At 43.9% G+C, this 13,971-nt stretch overlaps 1 protein-coding gene across 2 annotated transcripts in view; it reads right to left on the reverse strand.

The window, feature by feature from the left end:
- Zfat (zinc finger and AT-hook domain containing) overlaps positions 1 to 13,971 on the reverse strand; it is a 184,841-nt gene that overhangs the window by 64,644 nt on the left and 106,226 nt on the right. For both annotated transcript variants that reach the window (XM_031359681.1, XM_031359680.1), the window contains exon 11: positions 1,748 to 1,836. In XM_031359681.1, coding sequence (XP_031215541.1) covers positions 1,748 to 1,836 — 89 coding nt within the window. The remainder of the gene's footprint in view (positions 1 to 1,747; positions 1,837 to 13,971) is intronic.

Raw genomic sequence — 13,971 nt, forward strand, 5'->3', positions numbered from 1 at the left:
AACCTTCACAGGGCCGAAGTCCTCTCCTCCTATTGATGATCGAATTTGCAATCCTCTACTATACACATTTCTTATCTACAAAGGCAGAAGGCTGCTTTGGTCCTCTGCTCTCTAGCATTGTAAATACACTACTCTTAGAGTATCATCTCCCAATGAAACACATTTGTGTTCCCTAAGACATAAAATGAAGCCCTTTGTTTTAATTATGTACAAAAACAGGGATAAAATTGAAGACCTAACAGATTCAGTCATGTGGTACTCCAGGTGATATATAGGTTCCACCTTAACAACTCATGTTCACTGTAGATCAGATCAGCTACCTGAAAACTGTTTGTGTGGTTATAGCTTTCCCAATCCCAGCCTTCTGCCCAAAGTCATTGAGAAGATACAGCAGGAAGAGCACTGAACAGTGTGAGGATGCAGTTTCAGCTCTTGCTCCTTTGCTTTCTGGATGCTAAAAGCATATTCCCGCATACTCTGAGTGCTTTAAGTCCTTGAATTGTATGGGGAGAAGTCCTAAGGAACCTCACAAGCTGTTCTGAACACAGGATGAACTTGCTGCTGGGGAAGGTCCTTCTCGCCTCACAAATGATAGAGAAGGTCAACATGACAACAGAAGCTGAAATCAGAGTCTGTGGCAGAAAAGACTAGAGCTGGTCAGCTTAATTCTGAGGCTCAGGTTTCTCATCTGGTAAGCAAGGGTGGCAGTGTGTACCATGGGGAGCTCTAAGATGACAGGTATGAGCTTCCTTACACAAAGCCAGAGTCTGAGATATTCAATGAGAGAGAGCCTTAAATACAGTGACCCACATCCCTTCCAGATTAGTCAATTCTATGGGATTCTATAGAAGGCATTTCCAAAAAGCATTTCAGAGCAAAATGGTCACAAAGCTTAAAAATTCAATTTCTCTGAGTACATATCAACAGACATAACAATGTCAAGGGGCAAGCTGACTTAAGTGATATGCAGAGTTTTTATTGAGAAACACAGTAGGTCATCTTTCTTCCTCTCCATAATTCCGTGAGAGACTGGCTAAATAGATACTGTCAAACACACTGAAGAAACATTACTTACAAACATTAGGAAAACTGGAGGGACTCCATCCTCCAACCCTTGCACATGATAGGCCAGAGGTTCTCAATTTGTAGATTATGACCCTTTGGGGGAAGGGTGTCAAACAACCCTTTCACGGGGATCACAAATCAGATTTTTACATTACAATTCACAATAGTAGCAAAATTACAGTTATGAGATAGCAAAAAAATAAGTTTATGGTTGGTAACCACAACAGCACTAGGAACTATATTGAAGGGTGGCAGCTTTAGGAAGGTTCAGAAGCACTGTGCAGGGCACTGTATAGGTAGACCATAATATTCTCCCACTCATAAAGAAGCCTGCCTCATGGGCTTTATCACACCTGTTTACCAGGCAATTTACCTTGAGTAATCCAAGACCTGAAGGCATGGATACATCTCCCTATGTCTATACTTTGTCCCCACCACCACACCCCTCGCAACTCACTCCAATTTTGAGTGAGAAGTACATGCCTTATTTTCTGTCTGCATCCTCTTGAACACTCTTCCTTGCCTTGGTTTCCAAAACACAGAGAAACTCTAGGCTTATGGGAAGAGGGAGCACAAAGTAAACTCCACATATGACAGTTAAAGAGCTGGAAAGCAAAGCCAATGTCACAAGTGCTGTGTGTCCACTTGTGTCCTCCCCGCTTCCTCCTCACAAGCCTCTTACCTTGAAGGAGGCATGCTGCTCCATGTGTCGCAGCAGCTGTGGTTTCTGGGCTGCTGTGTAGTCACACACCGTGCACTTGAATTGCTTCCCTGGAATGAAGCGGAGGACACAGTGATCATTGCCAGGCTGGTAGCTCCTGCATGTAAAGGGACCATGTACACACAGGTGTCCCTTGCCAGGTGGGAAAGCAGATTCTCAGAGGGGACCAAGAAGGCAGTATACAGACTCAAGGCGGCATGATTAGTTGTCACCAAGGAGGAGCAGGAAGGAGCTCACCCATTGAAGGAAGAGCATGGCCAGCTTCGTCTAGGAAGGGTCTGAGCAGTAACATTACAGCAGACTCCTAAAGGGAGAAAAGTGTATACCCAGCCACCTCCAGGACACTGAAAAAAGAGAAGTGCTCATAAGAGTCAGAGAGAAAGAGGGAGAGAAAGAAGAGATGGAAGGAAGGAAAAGAGGGAGGGAGGAAAGGAAGAGATGAGAGGGAGGGAGGGAGGGAGGGAAGGAAGGAGGGAGGGCGGGAGAGAGGTAGCAGTAGCACACAAGAACAGCAGAAAAGGCCACACCGTGGTCAGAAACATGAGCCACATGTTCCTCCTGGAACAGAAGTGTGCAGTCTACAGTAAGTCAAAAGCTGATCTGGAGAAGAGGGAAGCAAAACATTGAGGATCCTGGGCATCTCAATGAAGATGAGATCCTGAACACCAGTGGAATTTGTAGAATGACTTTCCACACAGAGAAAGATCACTGTGCACAGCTCCCATGCTGGTGGGAAAGCCAAGAGCATATCTTCAAAAGTGCAAAAGACAATGTCAGAGACCACTGTTTTAGCAATAGTCAACAATCAGGAGAATGAGTGAACATGTTAAAACTAAGAAATGAATATGTGGAGCACAGCATCCTACTCCTGATGAGAGTAACCAAAATCTCCACTTGCAATCATACAAATATGTTATCAAACAGAAGTATGCCCTACTTCCTGCAGTAGTAAATGGTACTAACGGTGCCAGCATTATACAAAAACAACTACTACTTCAGCAGTATGGATCCCAAGAAATTCTTGTTCCTCTGGGGAACTCTACACATCCCCATCAGACCAGACTAGCAAGACTTCTCCATAGTTCCATTCCCTATACTCCCCTGTTCTGAATCCATGAAGTCAAAGTAAACTGAGTAAAGGCACAACTGGTCTTGACACCTGTTTCTACCAAAGTAACCACTAAGTCAAGCCAATGGTTGATGTCACTCCTGGTGTTACTAGATGACTCTACTACCTGAGTCTCTGCTGACAATCTATGACCAGAAACCCTTATTCTTTGGCCACCAGAACTTAGCTGTGCCTCTCTGACTAGCCACTGAATATCTTGGTGACAGTATCCATATCAATCTTTCTCTATAAACTTATGCCCCACAGTGCTCTAGCCCACACTCTTCTCATTCTGAAGTATCACTGTATATAACTGTTCCCTACAGTCTGGGCACACACTTGATGCCCAAATCTACACCTTCTACTGAGATCTCTTCCCTCAACCCAACATTTGAGGCATCACCCATTGCCTTAGTCATTGCTCTATTGAGATGAAGAGACACTAAGACCAAGGTAACTCATAAAACCAAGAATTTATTTGGGGCTTGCTTACAATTTCAGAGGATTAGTCCATTATCATTAAAGTAGGGAGCATGAGGGTACACAGGCAGACATGGTGCTGAAGGAGCTAAGAGTTCTACATCTAGATCAGCAGGCAGTAGGAAGAAAGCAACATTGGACCTGGCCTTGGCTATTGAAACCAGAAAGCCTACCCATAGCGACACATTCCAACTAGGCCACAACTCCTAATCCACTTCAAGTAATGCCATTCCCTGATGACTAATGATCAAATACATGAATGCTTATTCATACTAGGACATCCCACTCCCTGACAACCACAGGCTTGAAGCCATACCATAATGGAAAAATGCATTCAGTTCAACTTCAAAAATCCCCATAATCTAACACAGTCTCAAGACTTCTTCAAAACCCAAAGCCTCTTCTGCAACTCATGGCAATCTCTTAAATGTAACCTCCTATAAAATCAAAATCAAAAAACAGATCACCCACTTCCAGTATATAATGGCACAGAATATACATTACCATTCCCAAGGGAGTAAAGGCACCAGGAGAAAATACTGGATCAAAGCAAGAATGAAAAGCAGCAGGGAAATCTCCAAATTCTGCATCCCCATATCTGATGTCAAAGTACTCTTCAGATTTCCAACTGCCTTCAGTGTTGCTGACTACAACACACTTCTCTGTCATGGACTGGTTCCACTCCTTCTTAGCAGCTCTCTTTGTCAGGCATCCCACAATTCTGGCATCTCCAATATCTTGGCATCTCCAACACAATTCAGGCTTCACTTTCACAACGTCATGAGATGGCCTCTCTGGGCTTCCATGCACGGACACACCTGACATACATCTGGCCTCAGAAGCTTTCCTTAACCATGGAGGGAAATTCCACAACCCCCTTTTATTTTATTCTTGAGTCTAAAGCCAGAACCACATGGCCAATGCTACATGCTGAGGCTAGAACTTGGCTCTCTCACTCAAATATATTTTGATCAGCTTTCTGATATTGATGGTTTCCTTCAATGCTTAAACTTCAATTCCTCTCTATGTGTTGGAAGCTAGGTTGGGTAGGATCTTGCCCTGATGTTGCCACTCTCTCTATTCCATTTAGCATCAGGCTTTTCTTCCAACCACACCCTATGAAACACTTTACCACAGTGTGCTTCCCACCCCATACAGAGTAACCACCTGCTCACAAGACAGGCTGTCATCAATTCCCATCCATTTTTCATCCCAGATACCTAGTATCTAGGTGCAGACATATATGACCATATTATATACATTTGATTAAGTTGAAATGGGCAAAAAACAAACAAGAAAGCAGTTACATCTTATACACATAACAGTTTTCATAAGACCAACAAAAACAACAGCCAAAAACCAAATGGTTCAAAAATATTAATTGTACCTCTCATCTTAAGTTTATGAGTTCCAAACTCTAGATTTTATTTGTATCTGTGTTTGTGTGATACACAAATGCACACACAGACTCACATATTATATGTATATACATGTGTATGTACATATGTGTCATATATATCTTGGTGCCCATAAAGGATGTAGAAGGAAGGCAGTCAGCTGGAACTGGAGTTGGAGTTATAGGCCGTCATGAACCAACCAATGTAACTGCTGAAAACCAAACTCTGCCTTTGGAAGAGCAGCAAGTGCTTTCGACTAGTGAGCCATCTCTCTATCCCAATTTTACTAAATTTTCAAGTCCAAATGGTGGAATTTTTTTTACTTGTAAAGTATGCAAGTTATAGTTAGAGAGCAATTAATATGTTTTCTTAAATACATTATCAGCGTTTCCACAGACACAAGGCCACATAGTTCCGCCTATCACCAGTATAACCTCAGCTGTGCACACCTTTCCACTGACCCACAGGTCACAGGAGACAACATCAGCATGGCTCTAGCAGCCCAAGAAAATGCTTGATTTCTTTACTATTATAGAGGGGAAGGAAAGTGGATAGAACTCTTCTCAGTATCAAACAACAAGATCATAGACTAAAAAGAACTCTTGAAGTACCAGAAAGCCAACTTGGCAGTTTAGAATACACGTTGCTCTTGTAGAGGACTAGAGTTTGGTCTCAGAACGCATGTCAAATGGCTCACAACCACCCATAATTCTAGCTCTAGAGGATCCACATCCCCCCCCACACACACACACACAGAGTACAATAAATCTTTAAAAAGTAAATCCTTGGCAGGCAGGTGGGTGTTGTCTTTTGGACTGCTCTGACTAAAATGTGAAAGAAGATTTCAAGTATTGTGGCTTTGTTCAATAGTCTATGGCCTGTGGGGGAAGCAGTGTTGGCTCAGGTGGGTAACTATATTTACACTATAGTCTTATGTGTATTTTGTTCAATTTCAGGCTTTGTTGTTGCTCTTAGTTGCACCCCAGAGGGTCTTAGTTTCTTTCCCATTGCTATGATAAAACACCATGACTAAACCATTTATTTTGGCTTATGGTTTCACAGGGTTAGAGTCCATGATGGTGGAATAAAGGAATACCTGAGAGCTTATATATTGATCCACAAATGAGACAGACAGATAGACAGATAGACAGACAGACCGACAGACAGACAGACAGACAACACTAGGAATTGCATGAATTTTTTGAAACTTGAAACCTCACCCTCAGTGACACACCTCTTCCAAAAAGGTCACACCTCAATCCTTCCCAAACAGTTCTACCAACTGGGGACCAACTATTTCAATATATGAGACTAATGAGGGTCATTTTCATTCAAACCACTACAGAGAGGTTGAAGGTAAGTCCTTATTGCTGAAGACCTAATGTACTTTGGAAAAAAGAACTGGAGGAAACTACTTGTATTTGACTTGAAAACCTTCACCCTGAGGATAAGCTTTCATAATATTGGAAGGTGCTATTTCCAAGAGATGGAAACAATGAATGCTCCTAAGTAGTAATGACCAATGAGGACAGTGAACATAGCAGAATAACATGAGTAGTGGCACTTATATCTTGGAGATAACAAGGAGCTCTCTATTTAGAGTTAAGGTCCCCTTAGCATAAGGAAATCCTGTCTGATACTGAAAACCTAGCCAACTACCCTCTAATGAGGTTATGGATCTTAGAGGAGAGCTACTACCACCACCTTATTAAAGCAGCATGAATCTTAACTGCACTTTAAATATTTATTATTATACTGACAGATTCAGTGTAGCTCTCATTACTCATCAAAGAAGCTTCTCTTTGCAAAAGAAATGATTACAGGAGACCACAACAGGTCAAAATGAAAAATGAAATACAAAGACACACAAGTGATTGTGGATGGCTAACCCCAACTGACACCTCTACAGCAGATTCCTGGCACTTAAGCATAGGGGAACACTGATGGAAATCAGGTGGGAAGACTGAAAGAGCCAAAGGACCAGAAAAGTGTAGTGAGAATGTATCCCCTAAAAATGACAGAGAAGTTTTACCCATGATACCTCAATCATATGGCTGCCTAGAGAAGGCCTGGATAAATTCAATACCACTAGACATTGAAAAGGAAATGCTGGTGGGGCTCCACCCACAGACAAGGAACTACAGGCAACTGAGGATGGCTGAGAAAGGGAGAGTTAGCCTTTCCTAGAGATGAGCCCCCTTATTGGTTATCCAACACCAAGTGGCCATCCCTGAAATTATCTATATGCAAGTAACATTAAACAAACTGAGCAAGTGGTATTTACATATTTAGGGGCATGTGTTTTAGGAGTATCACAATAACAAAAAAAATGAAGCCATAATTTCAAGTGGAAGTGGGGTTTGGGGCACAACATAGGAAGGACTAAAGGGAAGAAAAGTAAGTAAATATGTAATTATATTCTAGTTAAAAGATTAAAAAAATTAAAAAGGAAAAAAAAAAAAGGAAACTTTGAAAGAAAGAAACGTCCTAGTAATCAAGGCTCTGTACCTCACAAAGAAAGTGGGTGTCTCCAAAAGGCCATCGCCATCCTGGGCAAGCCAGCCAGGCAATAGAGCCCCAACAAGGCCTGAAAGAGTACTTAACATGAACTCTGTTGCCTAATGAAAACAATGGAATGCAGATTTACAACTAGTGATCAAGAAGCAATTTTCAGACCTATCAGGCTGTCCCCAGCAAGAGTTACCTGGGAATTATGTGTAATGTGGAGGGCAAGCTAGTTCTTCCCTGGATTAAAATGACCTCACAATCCTGAACATCACACAGCTCCATGTGGATACAAACCACACGGTACCCAAGAGAGAAAACAACAACAAAGCAAAAGAGGAGGTTGATTTTCAAAACCACCCAGCTAGGCATCTTTTAGCAGCCCTAGAGCTGGGTGTGTATCTTCCCAGTGGACGTAGGGATACAGGAAGTATCATCAGTTTCTGGATGGCAAACCAGAGCTAAGCCGTTTTCTAGGTCATAAACTGGAGCAAGAAAGCCCAGACTCGGACCCAGGTACACTCTACCTGATAGCACAGAGAATCATTTCATCTAATGAGAGCTGAAATAACTGCCACCAGCCATGGTGGTCAGTACCTCTCACATATAAACGTGGCCTGTTTCACAGAATGGCTGTCCTTTAGAAAGAGACACCGAAGAAAAAAAGTAGCAGAAGTGACAGGCTCACCCTGTGTGGTCCTGGGATCATTCTTCCCTGCTAATCAGGGGCCACAGAAGAAAACATGATACACAAACTCTTCTCTACTGTAAAGATAACTAAAGCACAGGACCAGTGAGCACCTAAGACTAAGCCCTGAGAGATAAGACAGGGCACATGCAGGACCAGTGAGCACCTAAGACTAAGCCCTGAGAGATGAGACAGGGCACATGCAGGACCAGTGAGCACCTAAGACTACGCCCTGAGAGATGAGACAGGGCACATGCAGGACCAGAGGGAGCTGCGTTTCCACAGGGGCTCCCAGCCTACTTGGTGGTGACCCTCCTTTCCTCTTGCTATTCATTTCCCTGCCATTCTCTAAGGGAATCCAAGCTTAACTTCTAAGTAAGGCTGTCTACACAGACTAAGGATAGAGGAGAAAAAAATGTAGCAGTTGTGATAAAGTGCAAGCAGTATAGAATCAATGTGTTTATAAAAGACTGTTGGTTCCAGTCTCCCACAAGCTCTAGGCCTCTCTACCCACAACAAAGGCTCAAAGCCTGCAAGGGCTGCATGGGCCTTCAATCACACGACTCCATCTCTACACTCAGACACTCTCCTCTCCTCTCTGCACTCCACACACCCACAGCCTGTTCTTCCCTGTTGTTGGGATACTCCTCGGGTCATCCACGTTCTGTTGGCTCAGTCACCTGCATTCAAGTGTCACTTATCCTGGGTCACTCCACAGCCATGCAACATAGAACAACAGTCCCATACCCTACTTTGTTGATTCAGTTTGAGTACAGCTCACAATGTTTGTTTAGAGACTGAATCATTTTTTACTTATATTTTTACTTTCATTCCCAAATTTTCTCAGTACTTGAGATGGTTCAAGATTTCCATTGTAACACAGCATGTCTTTATTGATTTTTACCATGTTTATCATCTGTCTCACTCACTGGACATTCAGGCTCCTGACAGTGGAAGTTTATACTTTCTGCTTCCTGTTATCAGGGTTGTCAAATACAAGGCTTACTTTACAAAATGGCTAGAGCAGTTAACTAATGCACCTCTGCTGAGCTGTGAGCTCCTTCCCAGCTGTGGGCACTCCGGAGCCAGAACCACAAGCCTTTCATTCTTCAACCTAGGTACTGAGAATTGAGGGCCAGTGAAGATGAGGCCAATGAGAGCTTAGAGCAACACCCACTGGGGTTGCGCAGACACCCTTGTACAAGTATCTTTTATTTGCTAGATGTGATTGTCATCTGGAGGCTTCCTGCTTGTCTGCTAACCTAGGCCTAGTTCTGGAAGCTTCTCGCCTCTGGACAATCTTATCTAGGAATAGAATATTTTCAGTCTCTGAGACTTATTCTACTTCTTTCTGATCTCTGGCTGGCTAGTTCAACTCCACTGTTCTGGCTCAAACTCATCTCCAAGCTGACTGATTAAATCTGCTCCCTCCCTCCCCTCAGACTCTCCTTAATTCTCTTCTTGGTCTCAAGCTAACTGGAAGTCTGATCTCATCAACCTGCTCCTTCTCATTCTCTGGCTCATTCTGTCTTCACCTGTGTCTAGCTTGTTCTCTTTCTGTAACTTATCTCTGTATAACTCTCCCAGTAAAGCTGACTCCCTCTCTCTCTGCACTGCCCCTCAAGTTTCCTTCTCTTCTTGTTAGAGTTAGCATATCCTACTCTGTCAAATTCATTACTTTGTCAGCTACTCAATTAGACATCATTTGCAAACATGATTGCTTCTTGCTACAAATGATTTTACCTTCATTATTAGGGAAATAGGGCAGGTCTGTATTCTAGTCAGAGAGATTAAAGGTATGTTCTCAGGGCTGAGCCACACCACAACTAAAAGGTTTTTTTTTCCAGTAAATAACACAATCTTGGGGTTCAAAGTGTGAGGAAATACCCTGCCACGCTCTTTCCGTCTCCACAGTAAAGCTGTAGGTATGACTGGAGTTGGGACATGGCCTATGTAGAATCTTTAGATCTAGCCACAGGGGACTAAACCACCAGAAAACATGTGACCTAAGCTGATCTAGGAATTGAACTATTTAAAAAAAATGGCCAGTCAGCGTGCATGGAAGTGGGGTAGACAGTGGCTAAGGGAGACAATGAGACGGGGTGGGAGAGAGAGGGAGAGAGAGAAGGAAAGTGGGAGGGGGAGAGGAAGGGGGAGAAGGAGAGGAAAATGAAAGAAGCAAAGAGGGACAAGGTGGATAGCACAGAGTGTAAATGGCAGTCTGGCAGCTGTGTTCAGTGACTCATCAACTCTCATTAAATAATTGCTACATGCCAGAGCCATGCCCGACTACAGGAGACAAGAGTGAGCAAGACCATGGAGCCGGTCCCTTTGGGGCTCATCAACTAAGTGCAAGAATGCAAATAAATTATTATAAAATGTGACCGAGAACCATTACTGACACAAAGTGCGGAGTATGAAGCAGGTGGGTGAGAAGTGTCATGGTCCTGGGGCTGCTTTATTGGGAAGGCCCCAGTGGGGATGTAAGTTGAAATAGACGGTGAAAAAAGAGTTGCTAAGTAGACAGAGTCAGCTTTGGGGAGAGAAATAGCCACTGTCTCTGTAGAGCCCAAAGGACTTTCACAATCAACCACTGTCTCTTTTGGCTCCTCAAAAAGGTCCTGTCAACTGGCCAAGAGCTCCAGTACAGTAAGCTACCAAACCAGTAAGAGAACGGATGACTGCACACCTCCTCCAGAGAAAATAAAATCAGCTTCAGCCCACCAACAGAAACCCTTACAAAAGCAAGCACACAAAACCCCAGAACGTATGTTCCATAAGCTTCATAAAACATAGGTCATTTATCTGTACAGTACTTCCTCAGCTTTATAAGTTGTCAGATAAATACCAATTATAACCCAGAAGAGTTGTTATCTATTGCTAATCATTTTTCAAAATACATAGTGCTAAAGATAAACACATTAAGATATTATACTTTCAATTTTCTGGTAAAAATACTTAAAGAGTAAAACAGTGATCAATATAGAGAAACAAAACAGAAGTCTGGTGGTAGAAAGTGTCCTAAGGAGGGGTCCTATTAAAGGAAAGGTATAATGTAAAAGACAGCCCCTGACACAACAGTTACAACAACCGAAGGGTAGAAAAGAAGTAACAGACTGTCTAAAATTAAGGAGATGGTTCAGCAAGTCATGGGTCAGCACATTAATACAACTGTAAAGCCGGTTTCCCTCTGGGCTGCACACTCACCAAGAGTGATTAGAGTATCAAAGTGCCATCATAGCTATATAATCACATCCACATAAGCTTTACCTATGATCAAACAGAAATATCAACTAGGACTCACTCCCCTGATGACAGAGCTGTGTAACCCATATGCAGGTGTTTCCTTGTGATATAAAGTCTCTGTGCTGTGGCGTAAAAGATCCCAGGTCATCAGCATCATCCCTGCTAGGTTAGGATGATCCCTCTTCCACACAAGGTCCAGAGGCAGGTCGGACACTGAGGAACAAACACGGTGCCAATAGCTCCTGATGTTGAAGATTCAGAAGAATTCTTGTCTCTCTAAACCCCAGACTAGCTGTTTCCTGATTTGGTACTTTGTCTTGAATCCCTTACTCCCAAGAGAAGAGACCTAATTTATGCTTAATCTCAGCCATTGTCCTCTGAACAAAGATTTAACTTCTATAAACTGTTAGAACCCTTCTGATCCATGTCTTTCCTAGAAGAAATATGAAAGAAAGCAGAGACAACCCTCCTTTGGTCTGCACCACAGAAAGGGAAAGCCCTCAAGTTCTGCAATACTGGCCCCTTGAAGGATTGTGGCAACAAAGCCTTTCCACTAGAAACTGCAATATTTACCATCTCATTATTTAGGAAAATTTTCTTCATTGAGTTAGGGCTCAGGTGTTAAAAAGCCAAAAGCATGACAACCTGGATGAATCCCAGAAATGACTAAGTAACACATCCTATATAAATCCAATGATATAGATCTCACATGGGCAAATGCTCAAAGACAGTGTGAGAAGTTAGAAGCAACTGCCTTAGGATAGAGAGACTTTGAAAGGTCTGGTAAACTCTGTTCCTTGTCCTTGGCTATCATACCCTCTTATGTTTATTCCACTAATAGGAGCTCCTGGTTCACTCTTTGAATATAGGCAGATGTCCACTGATGAATTCTGATCTACTAGTCACAGCTTGGGAACCAGATTCTTTCTAAATTCAACTGCCGCCAGACAATGGGAGAAATGGAATCCAGTGATCCTTCCTCAGCCCCACCTTTGCTCAGGCCCTAGATGGAGACAATTACTTGACCTACTCTACGCTGATGGGACAGGGAAAGATTTGCAGTAAGGGAAAATGGACTATGGTCATCCAATGCCCTGCCCCGGCTTATATAAAAGGTCCAGCAGGCCTCTAGGAGTTGCTGCCCATGGCATGCCTGTTGTGGAAGAAGAGTAGGTCCATAGGTGGTTATGGGAGACAGCAGAGCATCACCACCAGACTGCAGGAGGAAGTTATACTGAAGTAGATGCTGAAGTACAGAAATATGTGGCTGCCCACAGGGAGGGGAATTCTGATTCCTAAGCCTGCTCTAAAGCATATGCAAGATCGCCATAAAGAACAACTGCTACCTTCGCCTTTACCCACACCTGTACCGTGTGGGGAGCGGTGAAGCTGGAGAGACATTCGCCATGGCAAGATGGTGCCTACTTCCACTGTCAACTCCTAGTAAAGAACTGTTTACGCATGTGCGTAGAGTGAAAAGTCACGGCCCATTCTGGGGCGTTACATAGGGTAATGAGCAAACAGCCAATCATGGGCAGACACACCGCACTGTGGTGTATATAAGCAGTGCGGATTATTGGCTCCACCCTTTTTTCCCTACGGATGAGGACAATAAACGTTGCTGCAGAAGGAACCTAGTGTCCGCGTGTCTTCTTGCTGGCGAGACGACTGCGCGGGCTACAGCTGGTGCCGAAAAACCCGGGACGGGAGAACCTTACAACAACTGGTAGGTTTCAGAACTGCAGGACAGAGTGAGCTCTGAGAGGCATGCTGCTTGATTTTAATTCCTCCGACCCTTTCTCAGGGTTAGAAAGCGCGGCCAAAGCCGTGGTATTTGTGTTAATGGCGCTTGTTAAGATGTCCATTTGTTATTTGATACAAGATAGCATGTCAGAAACAGAGGAGAGAGTAGAAGCTAGCCAGAATAAAAGGGAGAGAGAAGATGAGAGAATGGAGGCTAGCCAGGAGAAAAGGGAGAGAAAAAAGGATATACCCAAGAGTACAGGCCCTTCCGCTCGACCTGCGGAAGAGAGAGATAAGGGGAAGGACACCCTGGGAGAGAAAAGTAGAGAAAGAGATGGAGCTTCGAGCCAGAAGCTCTTCGAGCCTGATAGCTCTGAGGAATTGAGCCCCTCCGAAGAGGAGTACTTGGAGAGAGAAGCGGCTCGCTATAAGGAAGAGAGGTATCATCCAAATGAGCATTCTCTGCCTCTCCAGAATCGAAAGCGAAAGGGAGATCAGAGCCGCGGAACGCTTCAGGCTGACCCGTCTGCTCTTCCAGGTGCACCCCCGCTGTGCACTGATGGATGCTGTTTGGATTCCTTTTTGTCTAGAGGAGACAAGAGTAAACTCTTGCGTGCCTTTCCAGTGTTTGAGGATGCTGGCGGTGGCCGTGTCTGTGCTCCAGTGGAGTGCACCCCTATCTGGGAGCTTGCTGAGTCAGTCAACAGGTGTGGGCCTGGTGCCAATTTTGCCATTGTGCAACTTGAAAGACTTGCAGATTACACTGGGAAACTACAGGTTCTCTGTTCTTGCCCGCAGGGCATCTTCTTCATCTCCCCGGGAGCTAAGTTTGCTCAGTAAATAGTCCTCCCCAGCTTACGTGATTGTTTCCCCTCTACGGGACTGCCACGGGACACGGACGGGCTTGGCTCATCTGGGACAGACTTTGCTCATCTGGTGGTTGACCTTAGGACCAGGCCCACGTTACAGTTGTTTATAGAGGGAAAGAATTTTACCGGTATACTGGACACAGGAGCTG

The sequence above is a fragment of the Mastomys coucha genome, unplaced genomic scaffold (genome assembly GCF_008632895.1).
Source record: "Mastomys coucha isolate ucsf_1 unplaced genomic scaffold, UCSF_Mcou_1 pScaffold7, whole genome shotgun sequence".
Lineage (NCBI taxonomy): Eukaryota > Metazoa > Chordata > Mammalia > Rodentia > Muridae > Mastomys > Mastomys coucha.